Genomic DNA, 25,623 nt, shown 5'->3' on the forward strand with positions numbered 1-25,623 from the left:
CTTTCAAAAGTCAAATCCTCATAATCCTCAAATCCGACGTTAATTATGCTTTATCAAAGAGTATCAAAATATGTATATTTTGCATTTTGGAAGATGAGACCTAAATTCATCAGTGAATATAGACTTAATGTTTTAAGTGCTATATATTTAATAAAAACCTTTTATTGATCTTTATTTTATTGATTTTTTTTTATTGACCACTTTGTAAAAAACGGTGTTCCGCTCATCAACGCACAGTCACCAAGCTCTATTTTTGCACAAAAAAAAAAAAATTGTAGAATGTTAAGATTACATCCCGGCTCCCGGAGCCAGTCTGTTCACCATGTCAGTGGAAGACTCTGTGTATCAGTTACACAATCCTTTTTAAAAATTGGATTAAGCCTTGCTTTTCAGCTTTTCAGAAAGAAAACCATATTGCTCACCACCATAGTCATGAACCAGAATGAAAAACTACATCCTGTCTCCTTTTAAATCTTGTCTTGCTTTCTTGTGTAAACTAAACCCATATTTTTATATTTTATATTTTACATAATTTGAATTGAAAGACGTATAATATAGCTCAGTGTTTAAATTTTTTTTAAACTTGACCCACACTGGTCATTGGTAATTATTAGTTATTGTTCTCAGGGTGATACCAGATTTTCAAATGCTTCCTTCTTCTTTTTCCTTGTGTTTGTTTTGCATGTCATGGTTTGGCTATGATCCTAGTCCTTAGGAAAAACTCTTGTCTTTGGTTGTCTTAATATTTAGAAAAGTGTAGTGAAGGTTTTTTTTTTTTATGAGCATGAAATTCATGTTGGCTTGAATATAAGCCAGAGCAGCAATGTCCTAACACAGTTTTGTCTGTTTTGTCCCTCTCTTACTTGAGCTTGCTGAGTTGTACACCAGCATGCAGTTTCCTGGCTTGGAACAATTGTCAGTTCTCTTTGAGGTGTCCCTCATGCCCACCAGTTAATCTCCGCAATTTGTGTCCTTTGTGCCAGGCTGATGAAAGATACCGTAAGAACCATCAGGGCTCGCCTCAGACAGCTCCACCCAAGCAGCCGCCAGTTCCTCCTCGTTCATCTGAGCCCTATTCTAACGGGAACTCCTCATCCGAGTCCTCAAGCATGCACAAGCCCATGGAACCACAGGTAATGCCTAACAGTTCCTCGGCTTTCCCACCTCTCATGTGATGCACTATATGTTGCTATGCGAATGGCTGTATGATATGAGATGACTTTGTACACTCTGTGGTACACATCCGGGGAATGTCCGTTTCTTCCATTTCATTCTGTGGTTTGTGTTCTTGGCTGTGATCATACCTTTCTGTCTCACTGTGTCTGTACTCTTCTCTCCCCCTCACAACCCCCCCACTCCCTCTCCTTCTGTCCTTTCCCCTTCTGCAAGGTTCAGTGGTCTCACCTGGCCGCTCTAAAGAACAACACATCCGCTCCCCCAGTGTCCCGTTCCCATTCGTTCAGCGATCCAGTTCCCAGTTTTGCACATCTCCATCTGCGCTCTCAGGAGCCACACCACCCAGCGCACCCTTCGCACCCTGCACGCTCTGAGCATCCTCACCCTCTGACCCATTCGCAGTCTCGGAGCCACGAGACACCTGATACTTCTCTGAATGACGAGGTTCCACCAAAGGTAAGAGCGGGATCCAGACTTTTCCTGCTCAAAATGAGATGCCTGTAAGCCTGAAACAAAAAAAAAAAAAACAATAATTAAAATGAGGCATGTGCTGAATATCAATGATGCGGTATTACCACACTTCAAACCACATGTTCCATTCAGTTTCATTTCAAACTCTCAGCGCTCTCCCTCATCCCTCAGGTCTCACTGACTGACTCCTAGATCTGACAGTACAAAATTTGCATTTCCTCTCACTGTTGACTGCATTTCACATCAAATTAATAACTAGTAGTGTTACTATTCCTGAATTGATTGCAATAAAATTCATTAAATCTGTGGTAATCTATATGATTCATGGATATATCACATTATCTAGGTCAAATACTAAATATGACCGTGTTTGCAGTAGAAGAAAAATATGGCTCTTCAGCAAGAGTCAACAGCGCTAATGGAAACAACCACAGATTTATCAATTACACATTTTTTTTCTGTTTTTAGCTCCAGATACACAGCTGTGTGCAGCTTCTGACTAATACCCCGAGCAGCACGGTGTTAGAAATAGCCTGGTGCAGACGAAATGCATTGTGTGACTACATTAAGGCAGTTTATTCCACTGAGCGGGATAATGCGGGAGATTTAGTCCTACTGCAGCAGGGCACGTAGGGCTTCTGATTAAAATCCAAACCTTGTGAAAGTTAGAACAGGTGTGATTCTTGTTGAACTAACAAACTTTGAGATCATATACAGTTGTACTGCATGTTTATAATAATTCGATGATAATATTCGCACGTTATGTTTACTAAAAGAAAAAACAGAATTAAATGCTTCACTGTCTATATCTGGTATAATGAAAAGTCGAAGTGTTGGCTTCTAGTTTCTCATGCTGTTGCCAACAACCTGGAACCAAGTGCACTGGAGTGCAAATGGATTAAATAATGTGATTTTTATTATGGCACAAAATAAACTTTGGTGGTCAGGAAAGTACCTGGGTGGGACACACCTATATATGAGAAACACTGCGGTTCACCTCATGAGAGTTCCATCAAGGACTGACTGATGAATACACAGCGTTAGACTAACACTTCACTCTCCACATCAGTCAAGACCCTATTCAAACACACAGCTAACACTTTCAGAATGCCAAAATGAAAAGTACAGGGTGTATGTAAGTTTTTTAAACAATGGCTATGATGGATTCAGATATGATGCCAAGTTCTGAATCATGCAAATAGGCTTGTGTGATATAGAGTTTTCCCTGCTGTCAATTTTCCATTTTAAAATATCACGATGTAAACATTGTGGGTGACGGTTTCTTTGCTAGTGCAAAGGCAAATGATTGTACAGCTGTTTTTTTTTTTTTTTTTAAAAAGCATCTTGTGTGCCTTTCTCAAAGGTCCCTGTGAGGACGACGTCCAGATCACCTGTACTGTCTCGCAGAGACTCCCCACTTCAGAACAACCAGCAAAGCAGCCAACCTGGACAGAGGAATGCTGGAAGGTCTGACCTCTATGTACTTTAGATACACGCTAAAGTTCTTTGACTGTGTTATATACAGTATGTAATTATTTGGTTCTATAGATTACTTGGTTCTGTAGTTCAGAAGAGTGAGGTTTGAAGACGTATTGATTATTCATTCTGTTTTTCCCCGCTTATCTTCCTGGCAGTAATGTGGAGCCGCGTCTGCTGTGGGATCGGGTGGAGAAGCTGGCTAGACCAGGCAGTGGAAGCTCCTCTGGCTCCAGTAACTCCAGCTCACAGACTAGCTCTCAGAGTTCAGGGGAGAAGTTCAGAGTTCGCTGTGAGTGCTGCTGATACACCTGACTAAAATCATAAATCATCTTTGAATGATGAATACATGCTAGGTTAACGTAAATTGTTTCGCATGTCCATGTTTAGTGCTTCATGATCATTTTACTCAAGAATGCATAGATTATTGTATGACATTTCAGTTTACATTGATTTTCTCTACTCTCTGTAGCATCTTCAAAGTCTGAGGGCTCGCCACATCAGCGCCAAGAAAATGCTGGCAAAAAATCGGAGGAGAAGAAGGACTTTGTCAGACCAACCAGGCCCTCTGTAAGTTTAAACTTGGTTTAATGCTGCCGTTTATCTGGAAAACCATCACACTCTGAAGCTACTCCGAGTATTAAGCTGAATGGGAAATGAATGAGCAGGGATACTGGTGTTTATAATAACATGGCCGTGCGTGTACATTAAGTCTTTAAGTTCCACTCTTAGGATCTCACTCTACTGGCCAATGAGGTGCGTGCAATTGAAGAGACACGTCCTCCTCACAAGGTGACGGACTACTCCTCATCTAGTGAGGACTCCGATTCAGAAGAGGATGATGAGGTGGAACAGGAGCTGGGCAACGAGTCTACATCTGGCACAGAGGATTCAAGGGCAAGGTGTGCTCTTTATTTCATGCTTCTAATAGCATATATTATCACACTACACATTTAACGTGCTTTTAATATTGGAATATTCGAATTATGCACGTATGTGTCTTTCTTTCAGCTCCTCGAAAGTTAGCAATGGTGAGACGGAGTCAGTGAAGACCATGATTGTTCACGATGAAGCAGAAAGCGACACGGCCATCACACCCTCTAAAGACGGCACTTTAATTGTCAGACAGGTAGGAGAGAGCCTCTTTCTGTTCTTGTTTAATGTTTTATGTGTTTTGTGTTTCATCATTCATCCATTCCTTCTATATGTACTTTTAAAGATTATATTTTGTTTCGTTTTCTACCTTTATACTCAGAGAAACAGCACTCTCGCAGCTTTGAGACATATATGCAAAATCCAAATAATTCGTTTGCTGGCCCCCTTGCTCCCTTCTTTTCCCCCCACTGAGTATAGACTCAGCTGTGCCTGTTTTTGATTCCAGAGTGTAGCAGAGAAAATCCGATTGGTTCCCGGGCCTGGTTCGGGTCCTGGCCCTGGTCAAGGTCCTGCTCTGGGCCACCAGGAGCGAAATGGTTTCGCAGGCCGTATTCACCTGCTGCCTGACCTCATCCAACAGAGCCATCACTCCCCCTCCCCCTCCATCACCTCCTCCCCCTCCTCCAGTCACACCAGCCCCTCCATGTCCCCCCAATCTGCCTTGGAGAGGCTGCTTGCCAGCGAGGTATGTTTAGCCATTGTACCACTCTGAACTGCTGGCTAGCTTTTACTCAGCTTTATTCTCACTACTCACCGCTAATTCACGTCAGCGCCCCTTCAGTTTGATGCTGGGTGATGGACGAGCTGTAAGCACCATAAGCACCATAACGGGCTCATTTGGGCTACTGCCTTCCCTTGAGGGAGCTGCTTTTGTGCTTTTTGGTCTGTTTTTAAAATCTCACACATCTAAGAATTCAGTTGGTTTCATTTGCTTCATGTTGGTGTTTGGCATATGAGAGAATCACCCAAAGAGTAAAAAAAAAATCAACAGAATAATTGAACAGAAACTTGTTTGTTTGCAAAACTTGCAAAATAAGTCTTACTTTTTTTTTTTTTTTGTCTTTTTTTTTTTCCAAAAAAATTCTCCAGTCACTGTTTTGGATTTTCATGGAAGGCTCAGATTCAGTAAAGGGAAATTCTGAAAGGCAGTTAAGCACTGAGCTTCTCCTCAGAATATTTTTTAATATGTGTGTTAAATATTGTTTAATATGCTTTAATAGGAGTGTTTTACTGTATGTGAACATTTTAACCACAAAACTAATTCATTTTACTTTTGATTCCTCCATTTTTTCAGTTCTTTCTTCACCTTTCAGTTAATTCTGAACCTTCTTTGATTCATCTTGCACATTTCCATTTTAACAATCACTTGTTTTCTCAGGTCACAATTTAAGTTCATTCTTTGTTCTGTTTATAGTGCATCTTTATAGCTGTATTAGTTACTTAAATGCGGTTTAACTGCACTGACCTTGTTACTGAGGCATCGTCACTGAATATTTTTAGTATGTTTAGCTGTGAACTGGTTCCAGTAGGGAGACCAGACAGATAAATCCTAATCTCATAGCTTTGAGAAAGTAAAATCTAGAATTCTGAAAGAGTTTGTAAACTTCTTATAATAGTCTGCTGTAAGTTTGAGACAAGCCCAGATTCCCTTTACTGTTATATGGCTACATATATTCATCATCATTTACATGTGATCTGTTTTTTTTTTTTTTTTCTCCAGACGCTCTCTGGCAGTAATTCTCTTCAAAAACACAAGTCCTCGTCTTCCTTCACCCCCTTCATTGACCCTCGCCTTCTACAAATATCGCCCTCTACCGGCAGCTCTCTCAACAACATGGGTAAGTCCCACAAATAGGAGTAATAATGCACAAAAAATAGGAGAATAATAATGCAAAATAATGGTGTGAGGGAACTCCTTGCATCAGTCAATATACAAGTGATCTTTGGTTTGTAGTGCACCATGAGGACATTGTCCTTCCTAGTGTTGCTTTAAATGTTATTTGCAAACCTGTGCACACTTATGATATTTATATGCATAGCAGATGAGTGCTATGGTCAGATAAAGCAGATGATGACTGGTTTTGTTTTGCAGCAGTCATCGGGAATGACAGTCGGCTGCATGAAGCATTAAGGCCAGACCCCATGCGTAAGGGCTCGGTGGTTAATGTGAACCCAGTGAACACTCGGCCACAAAGCGACACGCCTGAGATCCGCAAGTACAAGAAGAGATTCAATTCCGAGATCCTGTGTGCTGCACTCTGGGGTACGTAACTGACCATTTGACTAATTCTAAAACCCTTGGTAAACAATTGACCAGTTCTAAAACCCTGCCCAAGCTTGGTTACTATTGCTGTATAGCTCAGGCTTTATAGCTCTGAGAAATGAAATGTAAACAGCAAGGTCTTCTGTGTACATTAGACTTAAAAATAATCATGTTAAAATTCAACCAATGAATTACTGCAAACTAAAAAAGAAACACTCAGGATAATTACCTCAAGAGTTATACTATAGCTGTAGCTTTTGTTTGTTTTTCATACACACACCATGTTTAGTTAAACCCAGCCCATTTTACCAGTGAAGTTCAACTTGGAAACAAGATGAACAGGGATGTTTTGGCTTTAAAAAGAACATCCTATAAGGTGCAAATATACTTCACTTTCACAACAGTGTTGTTCACCTACACGCTTGTGTATCATACGTACATCTGGAGGATTCAAAGCGGTATCCACTAGAAAGCACGTCAAAGCCACAACATCCCTGTCCATCTGGTTTCCAAATCGAACTATACTGATTTCACGCATAGCAATATTGAAAAGACTGACTAGCTCCATTTCTCTTTATATTGGATAGCTGAGCTTGGGATTGGTCAGTTATATGATGATTTCGTTGGAAATTTCTTGCTACAGCGAGCAGGGTCTGAAATGTGTTTGTTATTACAGTAGCTTGTTGCTCCTGGTTCTGGTTAACCTCCCGATTTCTCCCTCTGTAGGGGTGAACTTATTGGTGGGGACAGAAAGTGGGCTTTTGCTTCTGGACCGCAGTGGGCAAGGTAAAGTTTACCCGCTCATCAACCGGCGTCGTTTTCAGCAAATGGATGTTCTGGAGGGCCTTAATGTCCTGGTCACAATATCAGGTAAGATACAGAGCCTACAAACATTTTACCCTTTATATGTAGCCAAGAAAATGGACACCAGTTCTAGTTGTTTATCCTTGCCTTAAAGAGCTGATATGAACTGATTTAGCGTTGTTTTGTAACAGGAAAAAAGAACAAGCTGCGAGTGTATTATCTGTCCTGGCTGAGGAACAAGATCCTACACAATGACCCAGAGGTGGAGAAGAAGCAGGGGTGGACTACAGTGGGAGAGCTGGAGGGCTGTGTACACTACAAAGTTGGTATGTGCTGTTTCAAGGTTCCTTGTTTAAACAATAGTAACACATCAGTGTGGACTAAGTAGCATGGTTATTAATAGAAATGTGAAGTTCAGAACACATTACATAAAATTCAAATGTTTGTCTCTCACAGTTAAATATGAAAGAATCAAGTTCTTGGTGCTCGCCTTGAAAAACTCTGTGGAGGTCTATGCATGGGCACCGAAGCCGTATCATAAATTCATGGCCTTTAAGGTGAGTTCAAGTAAACACTAATTTTAGACATTCAACAGCACTAACTGTGCTGAAAGTGCAACTGAGTAGAAACTACCCACCCATGCTTTAATATATTCTCTTATTAAACTTGTTTTTCCTTGCAGTCATTTGGAGACCTGGCGCACAAGCCCTTGCTAGTGGACCTGACAGTAGAGGAGGGTCAGAGGTTAAAGGTGATATACGGCTCCTGCTCTGGATTTCACGCAGTCGATGTGGATTCAGGCGCTGTTTACGACATCTATTTGCCCACGCATGTAAGCAACATATGTACTTCTGCAGCATTCTCAATAACAGGAAACTGTGACAGGAAGCTCATGAAAAGCCCTACCCTGTGTTTGCTGTTTTCATTGTCTTCGGTTTCACAGATAGTACCCTGAGGTTGATTTATCTGATTAACCCTGGCTTTTTTTTTCACTTTTCTAATCTGATAGATTCAGACCAGCATTCAGTCGCACGCCATCATCATCCTTCCCAACACAGATGGCATCGAGCTGTTGGTCTGCTATGAGGACGAAGGCGTCTATGTGAACACGTACGGGCGCATCACCAAAGATGTGGTGTTACAGTGGGGAGAGATGCCCACCTCTGTTGGTACGGTGAACACATGGACACTCAATCATAACAGTGTAGATAAGACAGATAAGAAAGCATGTAGCATCTGGAGTAGTCTCTGATAATTCTAATTAATATATTAATATCAGCAGAATTGAATTTGTCCATCTTATACTTCAGTTCTAGTCAGATGTACCACTCCATGTTTATCATGTTTATGTGCACATGCACATGCATAATCATTTGATTGGACATACTGCATCCTTTGCTTTGCAGCATACATCAGGTCTAATCAGATCATGGGCTGGGGCGAGAAGGCCATAGAGATCCGCTCGGTTGAGACGGGCCATCTGGATGGTGTGTTCATGCACAAAAGGGCACAGAGGCTTAAATTCCTGTGTGAGAGAAATGACAAGGTGAGACTTTATCCAATTTCAGGCTGCACATTATGACTTTGGATTAAAACTAAACATGTCTTTGGAGTGCGGTTAAATATCAGTTCAGCCGATAAATGTTTAATCATGTAAGCATGGAGCCGTCCCATCCACAGACATGTGATAGGCTTTTTTTTTTTTTTTTGTGATTTCTTTCCTCTTCCTGGATTTGACTTCTGTTCTATTGAGAATATAGCGTAGTGCATTTTAGAAAGATCTGAGCATCTCCTTATGATTGTACAATTTTCACAGAACAAACACATTGCAACACTACTGCTAATGTTCATTCTGTCTCTGGTGCTATAATATTACAGGCTTCTTAATGGGCTCATATTGAATTTATTCAAGTAGCTGCCTAGTTTTTGCCATTCAGTGTAAAAAGGAAATTAATGTTGCAATACAATGTTGCATTACAAATACTTCTCACTGTTAATTTTAAATCTAGAATTACTTTGTTTGAATTTGAGTGCTTAGCTATGGAACTGTTGAAATGGCTTTCACTAGCAGTAACACTTGCAGAGCTAGTGAATGTCAGCAGGATTATGATTTAGAGTCTGAAAATGTGGAACTGTCGTTTCTCCTGCAGGTCTTCTTCGCTTCTGTACGTCCCGGCGGTGCGAGCCAGGTCTACTTCATGACCCTGGGCCGCAGCAATCTGCTGAGCTGGTAAAGCCTCTGACTTCAAAACGCACCATTTGTGAAACCGCCGACAAGCCGGTGTTGAAATAAAATAATCAGCCTTGAGCTGAAATGTCTTCTTGGGTCCCGTGCTCCATTAAAGCAGCAGCGCTCTTTCAATAGCTGTGACCTGTGAATGCAGAAACATGAGCAGATTTGTGGAAAGGAGTGACCGTGACCCCTGCAGCTGACACGACTACGGAGGCTGGAAGTCTAAAACGCTATTCCTGGAGATCTGTAACACTTTTAACATTCAGGGGGTCCTCTTTTCAACACTTTGAGACATGGAGGGATCTAAGCGCATGAACAGTTACTAATACAGTTTACGTAAATGTATTTGTGCAGAACTCTGTGAAGGGAGCGTGCATGTAGCCTCTCTCTCTCTCTTTCTCTCTCTCGCTCTCTCTCTCTCGCTCTCACACCACACTTGAGGGAAAGCAGGGGTGGGGCTTCATAGCAGCAGGTGATTGAAGGAGCTCTGCTTTTTTTCCTGTGAATTTGTCAACTGCCAAAACATCAGTCATACTGTATTATTGTGGTAGTCCGGGTTACTTTGAGGGATTATTACTCCCCGGCGTTTTTAACAACATTGACCTTAGTGTGTCGAGATTTTACGCTGGTGAACTTGCAACAATGTTTCGTATACAGTACATTGAGTGTTTTTATTTTTTAAGCATTGCACTTGATAAATAAATTCTTAGTTTCCTTCTCATTGTGCTGGTCTTGTGTCCAGATGATTAATAATTACTGCTTTGAATACCAAATATCACACATGCACGCATCAGAACACACTACACAATACTAAATGCTTGGTCATAACTCCTCTCCATCTATATTTTTCATTCTAATATGATTAGACAAGATGTTGGTGATTTCCTGAAACCCTAATGTGGTTAATGTGGTTAATACTTGATTGAGTGAAAATTGCAGTAATTGTTCCGAGTTCACTCAACTGCTTGAGCTACATGTACGGAAAATTAAGAATTCTAAATCGCATGTGAACTATTAAGTACTTTATTTAACCTTGAAAGTAGCCTCGAATGTTTCCCACTTCAGCTTCCACCTCAAATGATGCTTGGTGCTGTTGGGACATGGAATGGCCTGAAGAAGGTACTATTTATTCTTTTTTAAATTATTAATTATTATTAATATCTCCCGCCAGGTGACAACACTGTTGTGCCCCAGGTGACCCATCTGTTTCTAACTTCAGTTCAGTTTTACTGATTTAGCTCTTTAAGTGATGGACATTGTCACAAAGCAGCTTCAGAAATCCACTTGAGAATGTAGATCCTTAGTGAACAAGCCAGAGGTGACAGCGGCAAGGAAAAACTCCCTGAGAGACTAACATTTTTCCCCGGTTCAATTTGCTTTGCCTACTTTTCTGCCTCTCTCTCTACTTTTTACCACAGGGTAGTGTAACGCACTTGGAGGAAAGCTCTATCAGCCCTGTTCACATACACGAGCACACTGACACTCATGATTGGCTAGTGTCACTGTGATTGACATGGTAGAGAGAGTATGCCCCTCCCACCCACAGGGCATGGCCAGTTTTGCTCCCTTGACCCTTGGCCACTTGGGAGTCCCAGAGATCTAGATATATGTTCTCTTTCCATTTAGATTTATTTCTTTCATCCAATTTTCTTCTTTATTATAGTTACACAAAACCACAAATATGAAATGTAATTAAACAACTTTTATTATAAAGTTTTATAGCATGTTTTAGAATTTTAGTAGCGTTTTGTCTTTAGCGTGTTAACATGCTTCTCAAACTAAACATTACCTGAACATTAATACTGAACCTCCTATAAAAGGTTGTTTACATCATGCCTCAGTCTATAAGTGTAAATTCACATTTAACCTTTCAGCAGCTTTTCCATACCTCACATTTCCACTTAAAACAGTACAATAAAATACTTCATTATTAATCACTTATACACTTAAACACATATACACTTAAGAACTATAAAAACATACATTATTAATGAATTTTATCTCTTGAACTTTACATGGAAACTGCAGATGTCATTCACACAGTGATTAATGTAGCATATAAAATAACTTTCACAGAGAAAATAATTAAACAAAACAAACCACAGAAACTTCACCGTTATACATTATTTAAACATTTTGCACATTTCGTCTGTACAATATTTATCTTTAAACTCCATCTTTAAAAGCTCTGAGCTGAGGTTTAATATTAGCACAGGCTTTTCTGCTTGATTTTCATTACAGAAACAGATTCTTATTACATATTACACTGTAAAGAATAATATCTTACTCTCTCTGTTCAGCAGGAAGACAAATAGCCGCACATTAAGCGTGGTTGGAGGAAGAATCTCCTTTAAGAGCTGTAAAACACTCCAAGTTAAATTTTGACTATCCATTACAACTAAACGATTTATTTGATTTTAAATATTACTGACAAATCAAAGTCTCACTTACAGTCAGTGGAGGTTTGTGGAACAGCTTTGAAGCCTGACATACAGATGACGGACAGAGAGTTATTATAAAAACTGTGTACTTTGTCATTTTTATGTCTTTGACCTACATAAAAATGGAACTAAAAGTTATGATAGAGTGTGTCAATATCAGATTAGTTTCTAGTCTGAATTCCAAACACATCTAAATCTGTTCTGTGAAAACTTCACATCTGCCTCCATCCTACTCTCACCAGACTTCTTCCAGAAAAGAAATCCAACACCGGTGACGAGAGCAACGAGAGCCAGGCCTACACCAACAATGAAAGCAATCTGCACTCCAGCTGATCCTCCATCTGTTACATCAACACACAGACTTTATTATCTGCTGCATCAGTAAATCAGCTTTTACACTTTTCACAGGGGCTGGCACAACCCCTACATGAGCTCAGGTACAAGTGAACACATTCCATAAAGTGCCTTTATAAAAATGTCCTTTAAATCCCTTCAACAACTGACCCCCTTATGGTCTGGACCTGGGTGCTATTATATCCCTTGTAACCCCCGTTGTGCTGGCCCTGGTAGTTTCATAGGACCTTTTGGTACTTCTAGGACTAACTCCTTCTCCAAGCTGCTGTGTAGAACTATGCTTCTGCAGCTCCTCAGCTGGGACTTTCAGAATGCTCCTCTTGTGGAAGCGTCCATCCTGGTTAGGTAACATCTCTGAGCTCCACGTCGTCAAGCATGTCCTCTCCAGCTTTCTTCCGGGTGATCACTCCTTTGTTGCCCCACTCTTTCCTACTGTAGGGGAGCTGATCAACATCTCGCTTCAGGCAGTGGGACACGTAGGCTTTTCCACATGAAGCCAAATGTGTTACCACTTTATGACTCACATCACATCATGACTTTGTTGAAATGTTCTGATACACATCCATGAAGGTACTGAAGAGATTTCCACCACCCATGGCTGCATTTTCTTCTTTCCTTTTTTTCTTCTGCACAGCCTGTAGAACAAATGAGAGAAGGATACTTTCAGTTAAATATCCTAAATATTAACTTATATTGCATTAAATATAAACTTAATAATATTTTCTAATTATAATATTTTCATTCACACTTGTGTGTAATATTGTTAGCATAGCTAACAATCTGTTTTTGCAGAACTCAACTCTGATGCAATACATATGACATCATTAAAGATTAAAATCATCACTAAGCTCACTATATTTAGGTCTGTTCTGTTGTTCCGCACTAACCTGGTCTCCGAACCATTCATGTGTGAGGATCTGCCTGAGGGTTGGTCGTGTTTTAGGTTCACATTCTAAAACTTACTTTCATATTCATATTCCTATTTCTGTGATTTTGTCAGTAATTATAATTCTAGCCATTTTGCTATGGAAGTATAAAGTTTCTGTATTTTCTGACCTTCAGACAGACCCGAACAACATGTTGTCATAGATAAAAAGAGGCCTTTCTCCACCTGACAGGCCAAGTAAGAGTAGGCCCAGATCCCGGACGGTGACAGGTTCCACCATGTCCTCATCTGCAGCGATCCATTCTGGTGGGAAGAAAATTGGAGCGGCTGAGTGAAAGACAGAGAAACAGTATCATCAGCAAGATCACAAAAATGATCCACCACTGAATTCTTACCAAATCTACTCATCCTTGAGATGCAGTTACCTCCAAATTCCATGTAGGGGGTGTCTTTACGTACATAACCATATCCGAAATCAATCAGCTTCACTTCCAAGGTCTGAGTGTTCAGGAGAACGGTGTCTAATTTAATGTCTCTGTGGAAGACACCGCAGTCGTGGCAGTGATGTGCAACGTGAACTACTTGCTGCGTGATGGTTTAAGTCCAAGCTTCAGGATCAAGACGAAGCCCAGAGACACTCTAACACATCTACCACATATGGACAGGGAGGCGGCTTGCACACGAGCTTCATCATGCCACCTCTAGAGGGAGACTGTGTGTGTCACTGGGCTAAAAACAGCATGGGCATGGTTAGTACTGGACTGGATAGAAATGCATGTGAAGTAAAAATCATGGTGATTAAAATGTATTAAAATACATCATTTATGTTATTTAATAAATTAAAAAGTGCAGATTTGATAAAAACCATGCATCTATCATTCCTTAAAAAAAAAATAAAAATTAACACGTACAGGGTTGTCAAAGAAATGTTCTCTTTTTTCTTATCATTTAAGCATTTATCTACCTCATTTATGCTTTGTTACTTTCACCCTTCAGAAGTTTTGGTCTATAATCTTGAAACTCACAAAAGTAAAGTGAGTTCACGTACAAGAGTGGTATATTCCGATGGCCACGTGCAAAACAGAAATAGATAATTAGCTACATTGCTATCATCTAACTTCAGTATCAGCTTTCATGTGTAGCTAGGTCACGTTATAAAAGTAGAACTTGTTTTAATACCTAGAAATTAACTTAGAAAACATGTAATTAATGGCCTTTTCGTGGATGTTATCTGCTTTATTGTTTCTTCATTTCTATAAGACTATGACTATCGACTAAACACAGATAAAAACGCTAAATCACTGGATTGAGGAACCTGTGTGTTTGGTGTCCAGTCATCAATGGCAGGCCTTCCCTAATAAACAGTACTTCCTAATGGGTTTTTTCCAAACTGCAGTAGTTTACGTCCTTATTAAAACTTAACCCTGAGGGACTTGCATAATAATAATAATCTTTTTATCCATTTAAACCCCACAGTAACTGTACTACCAATGTCCCCATGTGATGTTAGGGTGGCACTTAACCATATAAATAATAAAAGTACAACAACAGCCAACAAATTAGCACCAGAACAGCTAAGCACATCACAAGCACTTCAATATACATATACATAATTAAGATGTTTCAGGGTGGAGTTTTCCTTTAAGGACAAATTAGGATGTTGATTGTTATTGTATTCATTGTAGTTATTTTGTTGTCCAGAATTGTTTTATAAATTATTACAATATTAGTTAATTGATTAAGTGTATACAGTAGTTTCTAGTTATTTATTATAGCTTTTAGCTATAGTAGCTATATACAGTCAGGAGGACCTTGAACTCCAAAAAAAGGCACATTTTTATGACAAAAACAGACAAAGTTTACAACAGAGAAGATAATGACCTTCATGATTGTATCATTGGTATCCCAGTAGTACAGTATGTAATGCTCTACATGTCTTGCATTGTGTTCTGCAGTGGTAGTTAACTGTATATGCGCTGATATTCACCTTTTTGCCATCTGACTTCCGAGCCCCTGCATAGACGCTCCTCTTCCCAGCAGCTCTCCCAAAGTGTAGCATCCATAAAACTTAGCATAAAAAGAACTATTTTCCCATAGGTCCCATAGAGATCTGGCTCTGTGGTTCTTCCAAAGATAACAGCTTTATGAGTCCAGCATGTTTGTAGTATTGTTTATTAAATGTGGTATCACTGCTTTGCCACCACTTTGTAAGCAAACCTAAATATCCTGATGCATATTGTATATTGTCGAAATGTCTTCCACTATAGTAATATGCAATTTTTGGCCAATCTCCTTCCACATGATAGTCCTATTGTATACGAAGTCTATATATTACTACTTACTAACCTACTGTATTATATTAAGGCAAGTAAACAAACAAAACAAATAAATGCATAAGTGGGTTACTTTTGATATACAATATGTACCATAATTTTTCAGTGATACTTTCACAGGTAACAGCTATTATGAGTCCAGAATGTTTGTAATATATAAGGTGTGACTTTGGACAGACTTATTCTAAAAGGGTTGATTCTTTTCAAAGGGCGTGATCCTGTTTTCTGTCTCTTCACATGTCCTGCTTCTCTCTTCACATGGTTCTGTTCTATCTCTGTTCTCTTCCTTTTTACCAGCATCTTCTCAGGCTGGGGCTCAGGTTCTTTTCAGAGGATTGTCCTTGCTTTCTCTTGTAGTGAAAGAGCAGGATTTTATCACGATACCACAGATATTGTGATTACTTTTATAACACTGAAATGTTGGGAGGATGGGGGGCTGGGGTTCACCTCCATGAAAAGGAATTTACCCTTGTCTGCCAAAGAATCAGAGCTATGGACAAATACTCTGAGTAGGCTCTGAAACAGTGATACATTCATCCCACTACATCATCAGTTTCCTCCGGTTTCTATTTTGTGGAGAAGAAAGGGGGCAGCTTACGGTCATGCATAGACTACCAAGGACTCAAATAAGTCACAGTCAAGTATCGTTATCCTCTGCCTCTAGTCTCTTCTGCACTGGAACATCTACGAGAGGCTAAGATTTTTATTATTAGTTTTTTAATCAAGTTGGACTTACACTATGCCTACCATCAGAGTAGTATCCGCAAGGGGGTTAGGGGGTGGTGAATGGAAAACAGCCTTCAGCACCACCTCTGGTCACTTCCAGTACTGTGTAATGCCATACACAGTCTGCAGTCTTCCAGTGCCTTCTTAATGATGTCCTCTGGGATATGCTGGGAAAATTTGTCATCACCTACATAGAATATATCCTGATCTCTTCCCCAGAAAAGTAACTCACATGAACCATGTCAGACAAGCCCTTGTCTGGCTCCTGGAGAACCAACTTTATGTCAAGGGAGAAAAATGCAAATTCCATGTTCCAAAGAGCTCGTTTCTCGGTTATATCATCAGCTCAGAAGATGTATACATGGACCAAGATAAAGTCACAGCCATAACTAACTGGCCTGTCCCAACCACAGTAAAGGAGCTACAAAGGTTCCTGGGGTTTGCCAACTTTTACAGGAGGTACATCAGGGGTTTCAGTAACATTGCTTTACCATTAACCTCCCTGCTCAAAAAGGGACCCAAAAAGCTGCACTGGAACCCCTCAGCTAACCAAGTATTCAAATGCCACGAGGAAGCTTTCACGTCGGCTCTGATCCACAAACATCCTGATCCCTCCAGACCTTTCATAGTGGAGATGAACACTTCTGAAACTGGGGTGGGGGCTGGCTTGTCACAGAGAGTTGGAGAGAAACCCAAGCTCTACCCTGTGGCTTTCAAAGAAGCTATCACCTGGTGTGCACAACTATAACATTGGCAACCGAGAACTTCTGGCAGTAAAACGGAGGAATGGAGACATTGGCTGGAAGGGGCTCTTCATCCTTTCAATATCTTCCCTGACAGTAAGAGCTTGGAATACATCAAATCAGCAAAGAGACTGAACTCTCGCCAAGCACGCTGGGCCTTGTACTTCGGTAGGTTCCAATTCACCATCTCGTATGTCCCAGGATCCAAAAACACTAAGGCTGACTCTCTCTCTTCTGTATCCAGCTCCTCCCAAACAAACCATGGAGGAGTGTATCCTACCACAGTCATGCTTTGTTGGGCCTATAATATGGAATATCAACAGAGAGATTGAGAGCATACCAGAGGTGAGAATGCCTAACCAACAAAAAGCTTGTACCCATGCAATACAGAGATAAAATGATCACATGGGCTCACACATCTTCGGCCACAGGACACCCCGGCACTTGTAGAACACACCAGCTCATTCAAGGTAGTTACCAGTGACTGCACATGCTCTAAGACATTCACAAATTCATCTCATCATGCTCATTATGCGCCCAAGCTGAAGTATCATGAACCTGCAGCAAAACTACTCCCACTGCCCACGCCACTGCGTCCATGTTCCCACATAGCCACTGACAGGTTTGAGGATTTCCTTCAACGGAACTAAGGGGCCCAAACTTGTTCCACCTTGACAATGTCCCTGTGCACAAAGCAAGCTCCATAAAGACATGGGATGCCAAGGTCAGTGTATAAGAACATGAGTGGCCTGCACAGAGCCCAACTCTGCACCTTTTGGGATGAACTGGAACTCCGAATACACACCGTGTCCTCTCATCTGACATCAGAGCCTTCCCTCTTGTGGGAGAATGAGCACAAATCCCATTAGCCACATTACAAAATCTAATGGAAAGCCTTCCCAGAAGAGTGGAGGATGTTATAGCAGCAAAGAGGGGATCAAGTCAATATAAATTCCCATCGATTTGGAAAGGGATCTTCAAGGACAGATTGGAGTGTGAAGGTCAGGTGTCCATATATTGTATTTGCCATCAGTCTCTCTACTCTGAACTCTTCATGCAGTCTGGCAAAGGACTCACTGAATAGAGGAAAGGAGCAGAAGTGATGGGGCATAAGGTATTTATAGAAAATACTGTCACTGTCATTTTATGACATTGTTGCAGGCATTGGCATGGTGTGCATGTGCATGGAGCATATCCAATTATTAAATACCACCACTGGTGATTAGGAGAGGAGAAATGAAACAGCACTGTCTTGTAGAGCGATGCTCGTTCCTCCTCTATGTACAAGGCTTCAATTCTGACCACAGGTTAAAATCTGGAGATTTGGAAAGTCCTTGCAATACGATGATTTTGGGCCTTATTTGTCAATCTTTTTGTAAAGCTGTAGAACTAAAGATTTGATTTACAAAAGTTTTGGTAATGCCGGGTAGACACTACACAACTTAAATCACAATCACACAATCACAAATCTTAGAATCAGTATATAGCTTGCACTACATGACTTTTATCATCTGTGATATTTTGTTTATCATGTGGAGAGAACAGCTCAGGACACAACAAGCTGACTGCTATTCTATTCATTCGATGCTTGCATTCAGTCTTTGTTCTTTTTCTGAAAAGAACTTGGGTGCAGAAGAAGCAATGAAGTGATATTATGAAGTGTGCTCATTCACTTAGTAGATGCCAGGCCAATGATCAAACACAACCTTCAGCAAAAGCTCAATATAATAACACAAATTGAAAGGTAGTGTTTCCACATTGTAGGCAGCCATGAAATCCCAATTTAATCTCATATTACACATTATGTCCAGGATACAGAGACCTTATCATACTGATAATTTCAGAGTAATTGTTTATATTAGGTGTATTATTGACTGTATCGACTTTAGAATTCCTTAATGTCCCAACGGTTGCATTATCGTTGTGTATTTGCAAAAAAAAAATTAAACATTAACACTCTTACTTATTTAATAACAAATGATGGTTAAACATTTTTTATTAGATTCAGTGTTGATGTTAATGTTAATTTACAAGGGAAGCACCCCTATACGCATAAAAGTGCACTGTAATATTTAAAAGTAACATTGTTACATCATGAAATAATATTTTAACGAGGCCATATTAAAAATACAGAGCTTCCTCTGGCAGCGGTTCAACAGTCCACAGCCCCCACAAGGCCAATCTTACAGTGCAGAATGTCATATAAAGACGCACAGTGAGTTCTTTTTAATTATACAGCTTCATGTTGATTTAGTTCTTCCATCATTTAAAGTATAAACCCAGTCTTAATGTACACTGAGCAAGGGTAGCCAAGAGCGACAATGGTGAGGAGAAGAAACCTCAGGAGAACCCAAGACTTAGCAGAGGTAAGCAAAAGGAACTCCATCATCTTCTCCACCAGTGTGAATCATGAGTCAGTTTGTATCAGATAATCCAGGTCACACACAACAGAAAGGATAAAATGTGGTAGTTTTTACTCTAGGCAAATGTGACAGGTTGATTAGAGTCAACAGTCAATCAGTAAACACAGAACAGGAGCTTGTGAGCTCCAGGATGGCTGGATGAGTTTTACAGTAAAGGAAAAGTCCACCCTGTTGTGTTGTTCCTCTTTCGGCTGCTCCCGTTAGGGGTCACCACAGGGGATCATTGGTCTGTGTATTTGATTTGGCACAGTTTTTACACCTGATTCCCTTTGTGATGCAACCCTCCCCAATTTGACCTGGGCTTGGGACCGCAGAGAGTGCACTGTTGCATGCAACCCAAGTGGCTGGGGTTGGTTCTCTGGCCGGGAATTGAACCTGTGCTGCAGCAGTGAGAGCGCTGTGGCCTAACCAATAGTCCTCCAGGGACCCCAAAGAAAAAGTCCTCCCTGAAAAGCATTAAATATAAATATATTGAAATACTCAGGAATTCTGTTGCTAATTTGTTGGTTGGGGCTGTATTTGCGTTATTGCTGTGAGAAGTTAGTGGTTGTGTAGTGCTCTGACGTCATAGGGGAATGTTACAATTGGAGAAAACATTTCAGCAGTCTCAAGTATAAGGGATAACCAAGTTTAAATGAAAAAAGTCTGCTCATAATTTTATTACAAAATAAATTATGGACTAAAGATCGCATGTTAGCTATAAAATTTAATAAGCAAGTTGTTTAGGTTGGATTTTTCTTCTGGCAGAAAATGAAAACTGATGTTCATAGGACAAAATCTTGAATTTCCCCCTTTCCCCCCACTCGAGTGTTCACTTTTTTTTTTTTAACTAAATAAAAGCTGTTGTAGTTTTAATAACCATTAACGTACATCAAACCACTGAGATGTCAAACTATGGCTGAGTTGTGGCTGTAATGCAATGGCAGGTAATGGCAGATGTTAGTTTCACTGATAGTTCAATTATTATTAATTGAATCTATTGATAAGTGCCCTGGGAAAGACTTTCCACAAAATAAATAAATTTATAAAATAAAAAAGGGTATCCATTTACATCTACATCTGCTCGTATGATCTAATCAACTCAATATAGTTGAAAAAAATGTTTAATTAAAAGGTAAAAAAAGAAACACTAAAAGTGATGTGATTTAAATAAAATACTTACACTATAGCATGGAATTTGGGAAGAAAGTCTGAATAAACCTTTTAGGATTTTCCAGAATAGCTAATAAGGAAGGGGGAAATAAGTTAATCACATATAAAATATGAAATACTTTATTCAACCTTGAAAATAGCCTTAAATGTTTTCCACTTCACCTTCCACCTTAAATGATGCTTGATGCTGTTGTGACATGCAGTGGACTGTAGGAGGCATTATTTATTCTTTTTTAAATTGTTAATGTCTCCCACCAGGTGGCATCACTGTTCCACCTCGAAATCAATTCACTTCAATTCACAAGTAAAACAAGCTCCAAGCAGAAGTAAAGCATCAGGATGGGCCAGCTCCAGAGGGCAGAGGCAGCATGTGGGGAGAGAGAGAGAGAGAGAGACAGTGGATTAAAATGTTCCCCTCTATTTTTTGCTGTGTTGCACCATAGCATTAAAAAAAATCATTTTACTCACCCTTTCCATGTTTTCAATTTCCCATTTTACACACTCATCCTCTTTTTCTCTCACACCTTAAAAACATGTTAAAAAAAACAATTATAAATAATAAATACATTTTCAGAAGGGTGCACGGTGTTTCTCTGTAAATATAACACCTGCAATATTCAAGTGCTGAATAAATATGTCATGTTTTTATGTGTGAAAATATACTTTCTAGGTGTGAGACACAGGTGACCTTAAAACGTAGCATGATATTTTCTATGTTCTGCTTTGACTGCTGATGTTATGATCTCACTTACCTATCTCATTTATTTTAGGCTTCAGCACCTTCTCTTAGAGACTCAGCAATCTTCCTTTGTGATTATCAGCAATAAATGCCATATATATATATATATATATATATATATATATATATATATATATATACACACACACACACACACACACATATATATATATATATACATATATATATATACATATATATATATATATACATATATATATACATATATATATATATATATATATATATATATATATATATATATATATATATATATATATACACACATATATTCTACAACTCTGCTGTGTAATCATTGTTTAGATGTGAAGCAAAACAACATAGCAAAGTGAAACATAAGTTCTGTATTTAACTGTGGTTTAATGAACCCTGGATAAACACCAGCAGTGGTGTGAATCACCTGGATAACTTCATATACATGTTCAGTTCCAACAAATTCAATAAGCTCCATATGACGTACATGAAGTCTGATGTGAATGTGCAATACAAATTTAGGTATATATATATATATATTTATAAAATAGATATATATTTATTTTATTTTCTTCTTTCTTTCTTTCTTTCTTTCTTTCTTTTTGAGAGCAATTGTAACATGGCAACATCCCCCCTGGGATTAATAAAGTTCTTTGAATCTTGAATCTTCAATCTTGAATCTTGAATGTGCATGAGACAAAAAGAAGAAAGAGTAAGATGAGTGTCTGACAGCAGTATTTATTAGAAATTCTGTGTTTTGCATCATTTTGTGACTAATACGATTGTGCACACACAAACAAGTAGGTATCCATGTGATTCTCAGCACCCCAGAGAGGTGAAATTGAATCATGGCTTCCTGGAAATGAACACTGTAAAATGACAGTAAACTGGATAGAATGTGATTACTTATGTAACATGGTATTCAAAATGTAATAATTTATGCATTTATTCACCTGGCACATGGTTTCATTCAAAATGTCTTTACAAGTGAGAGAGAATACAAACCAAGCACACAACAGAGCAGCAGAAAGTCAAACAAGTGTGTTGTGTGCTGAAAACATGTTGTATGAGCATACTGTAAAGAAGAGTCTTGGGATGAGCACAGGACAGTCTCTATAATTACAGCAGCAGTTCTTAGGTTTAAAATCTACAGAAACTAGGTGAAATTATACACTGAAGCATGGGTGAGCCTTTGGCATAACCTGTTTTTAGGAAGTGCAAATCTTTAGCGTATCCACAGGAGGACACAGGAGAAGTGTGTCAACACATCATTTAGGCTTGTATGACACAAAATAATTTGTGAACATCAACAGGATTCTGCTGCAAGTTCTGCTTTAAAATTCAATTCAATTTTATTTATATACTGCTTTTAACAATGGACATTGTCACAAAGCAGCTTTACAAAAATCCAGATATAAAATTAAAATAGAAATTTTCAATTTATAAGTTTGTTCCTAATGAGCAAGCCAGAGGCGATGGTGGCAAGTAAAAACTCCCTGAGACGACATGAGGAAGAAACCCTGAGAGGAACCAGACTCAAAAGGGAACTCATCATCTTCTGGGTGACACTGGATAATGTGATTATAAATAATTTCTCTTCTATAACTGTATACTATAGAGTCAAAATGTGCTAATTGTGTTAACAGGAATTTGTATGAGTATCATTAGAAGTTTAACTTTAAGTCTATCGTAGGGTGTGGTACCACCCATGGTAATCTCATGGTGATCTTTAGGCTATTCAAGTGGGGCATCAGGATGGATCAGGCAGGACCAAAGAGAGAAAGAAAGAGAGAGAGAGACAGGAGGAAAAGAGAGAGAACAGAGATTATTAAGTGTGCTATTATTCTGCAATGGTTTAAGAAGATGTACCTTGTGTGCAGACTCTGGCAAGACTAGCTATAACAGCATAACTAAAAGGGAGAGTCAGAAGGTAACCCCCCAGATCTGTGCCTTTACATAAGACAAAAGCTTATTAACAAAAGGCTTGACTAAACAAAAACGTTTTCAGCCTAGACTTAAACACTGAGTCCCAAACACTAATTGGAAAGCTATTCCATAACTCTGGGGCTTTGTAAAAGAAAGCTCTGCCCCCTGTTATAGGCTTCATTATTCGAGGTACCAACAAACAGCCTGCACCTGTTGATCGAAGCAGACTTGGCAGATCATAAAAGATCAGAAGTTCAAATCTTCTGGAGTTTTCGTAAGGACTCATTTTGGACTAACGGTAGCCTGTATATGCACCTACTGGAACATCCAGACAGTAAGGTAATAAAATAATCCAACCTAGAGGTAACAAAAGCATGAACTATTTTTTCTGCCTCATGGAGTGACACAATATTTCTTATCTTAGCAATATTTCTGAGATGATAGTAGGCTATCCTAGTAATATTATCTACATGAGTGTCAAATGAGAGACAGTATTCACACCAAGGTCTTTTACTGCTGCACACGATGTAACCTGTAAATGTAAACTTTACCTTAGTATGCATAGAGAAGTCATCATTTACATCTACAAACTGATAACAATCAGTCAAATAAGACCTAAGCCAGGAGAGAGCCATTCCCTTAACTCCAACAACATTTTCTAGTCTATCAATGAGTATAATATGAGGGGTTTCAAAAGCTGCACCAAGGTCATGCAGTACAAGCAAGGAGACACAGCCCTGATTGGAAGACAGTAATGGGTCATTTACCACTTTAACCAGCGCTGCCTCAGTGCTGTGATGAGGCCTAAATCCTGACTGATAAATTTCACAAATGTTATTCCTGTGTATGTATGAGCATAACTGCTGTGCTACACCCTTGTCTAGGATCTTGGAGATAAAGGGACGGTATGATATTGGTCTGTAGTTGGACAGCTGACAGGGGTCGAGGTCAGGTTTTTTTAATCATCGGTTTGATAATTAAACTAGTTAAAAAGATTTAGATACATAGCCGGTGCTCAGGGAAGAACTGATTATTTGTAATAGAGGTTTGATTGCTTCTGGTAGTATCTGCTTGATGAAATGTGGGTAAGGGATCTAGTACACAACTTGATTTTGATAAGAAAATTAGTGAAATTACTTCTCTTTTGAAAGAGAATAAAGCATTCATACTCACTGATATCTTTCCTAATATTTTACATTTTGTCACTGAAAAAAGTCATAAAGTCATTGCTACTAAATACTGATGGTGTATGCTTCTGTGGTGGTCATATTCGCAGTTAACTCTGCTACAGTATTAAATAAGAATCTGGGAATTTTTTTTGTTACCTTCTATTAGGGTGGAGAGATATGCAGATCTAGCAGCACTAAGAGCTTTTCTATAACTAAGAAGGCTCTCCTTCCATTCTTTTTGGCATACTACCAAGTTTTCTGCCATATACAGTCTAATTTTCAAGTGGTCTGTTTTAAGGTGCACATATGAAAGCAGGTATGTGTGTGCAGGTTGCATTATCAGCAGCAGTAGTCTAGCCTCCTGGCACACACCTGAAACTCTGATAAACACAGCCTACTCCACAATAGAGAAATACTTGTATACTCCTTATCAGCTGCCACAACACCATCAGATAAGAAAGGCAGCAATAAATGTCTGAGTGCCTGCGTTGGAGATTGTGTGCCCAGAAAATGTGTACACAAACAACACTGTTTGATTTTTTTTTTTAAATGACTATATAACTGGTTGTGTGTGTGTTACATTTGCGAAAGAACACTAGACACCAGACACACTTAGATTGTGACTTTATCTGGAAAAGTGCCATATAGTCCCAAGAGTGCATGAAGGTCTACTGTAATAATTTTTCCTAGTAAGATAGACAGCAAATGTGGGCGAGTGTGCATGTGTGTGTGTGTGTGTGTGTGTGTGTGTGTGTGTGTATTTTGTCCGAGAAATATTTAAACTTTTACCCCCACACACAAAAGGTCAACAGCAGGCATGTATGGGTGGTCCTAATGGAAGAAATTGCCCCAGATACGCTATCAACTCAGAGCTGATTGCTAACTTGTGTCAGTTGGCAAATATGACTAAACCTCCATACACATTAAAAGAGGTAGAAGCTGAAAAAGCTGTTGTAAACAATATAAATTAAAATAAACGGCAACAATTATGCTATTATGTACTGCATTCTCTCTATGTGTATTCTTTATGTATTCATAGCTAGCCAGACAATATGTGATCTATACACCACTGGAGCAAATATGCATCAACAACAATTTCACTAGCTCAATATATTAGACAAACTTATAAGAGAATACCATTTAAAATTTATTAATGAATGACACATTGCACTTTTTAGCTGTTTATAGTTACATTTAATATTATAGATGTCTGCAAGACAAGTTAGCTCCTGTTATTGCTTATGTTATCACAGCTACAAACAGTTATTCCCTCACCTGCATCTCCTGTATTTTTTGTAAAAAAAAAAAAAAAAAAAAAATTGGAAAGCAAAAGGCTCCTCTGTCCTGAAGACTCTCCCATGTCAGAACTTAATGACTG

General features: G+C 39.2%; 2 protein-coding genes across 8 annotated transcripts in view; both read left to right on the plus strand.

The window, feature by feature from the left end:
- LOC113537337 (mitogen-activated protein kinase kinase kinase kinase 4) overlaps window positions 1-10,080 on the plus strand; it is a 55,745-nt gene extending 45,665 nt beyond the window's left edge. For 2 of the 7 annotated variants that reach the window (XM_026931757.3, XM_026931761.3), the window contains 17 exons: window positions 984-1,133; window positions 1,390-1,632; window positions 3,011-3,114; window positions 3,282-3,415; window positions 3,596-3,693; window positions 3,856-4,025; window positions 4,135-4,252; window positions 4,505-4,744; window positions 5,780-5,897; window positions 6,152-6,322; window positions 7,049-7,192; window positions 7,318-7,452; window positions 7,583-7,683; window positions 7,809-7,958; window positions 8,136-8,295; window positions 8,533-8,672; window positions 9,277-10,080. In XM_026931757.3, the coding sequence (XP_026787558.1) occupies window positions 984-1,133; window positions 1,390-1,632; window positions 3,011-3,114; window positions 3,282-3,415; window positions 3,596-3,693; window positions 3,856-4,025; window positions 4,135-4,252; window positions 4,505-4,744; window positions 5,780-5,897; window positions 6,152-6,322; window positions 7,049-7,192; window positions 7,318-7,452; window positions 7,583-7,683; window positions 7,809-7,958; window positions 8,136-8,295; window positions 8,533-8,672; window positions 9,277-9,360 (2,460 nt within the window). In that variant the 3' untranslated portion in view covers window positions 9,361-10,080. The remainder of the gene's footprint in view (window positions 1-983; window positions 1,134-1,389; window positions 1,633-3,010; window positions 3,115-3,281; window positions 3,416-3,595; window positions 3,694-3,855; window positions 4,026-4,134; window positions 4,253-4,504; window positions 4,745-5,779; window positions 5,898-6,151; window positions 6,323-7,048; window positions 7,193-7,317; window positions 7,453-7,582; window positions 7,684-7,808; window positions 7,959-8,135; window positions 8,296-8,532; window positions 8,673-9,276) is intronic. The other 5 variants (XM_026931758.3, XM_026931763.3, XM_026931759.3 and 2 more) reach the window with 4 other exon arrangements.
- Window positions 10,081-16,331: 6,251 nt separating this feature from the next.
- Window positions 16,332-16,847, plus strand: LOC128317488 (uncharacterized). The gene has a single exon (XM_053229664.1). It carries the CDS (start codon window positions 16,332-16,334, stop codon window positions 16,845-16,847), a length of 516 nt encoding a protein of 171 aa, XP_053085639.1.
- Window positions 16,848-25,623: the final 8,776 nt, after the last annotated feature.

The sequence above is a fragment of the Pangasianodon hypophthalmus genome, chromosome 26 (assembly GCF_027358585.1).
Source record: "Pangasianodon hypophthalmus isolate fPanHyp1 chromosome 26, fPanHyp1.pri, whole genome shotgun sequence".
NCBI classification, from domain to species: domain Eukaryota; kingdom Metazoa; phylum Chordata; class Actinopteri; order Siluriformes; family Pangasiidae; genus Pangasianodon; species Pangasianodon hypophthalmus.

Excerpts from the sequence above, each read along its gene's own strand:
- LOC128317488 (XM_053229664.1), top strand. The coding sequence starts at position 16,332 with ATGAACCATGTCAGACAAGCCCTTGTCTGGCTCCTGGAGAACCAACTT.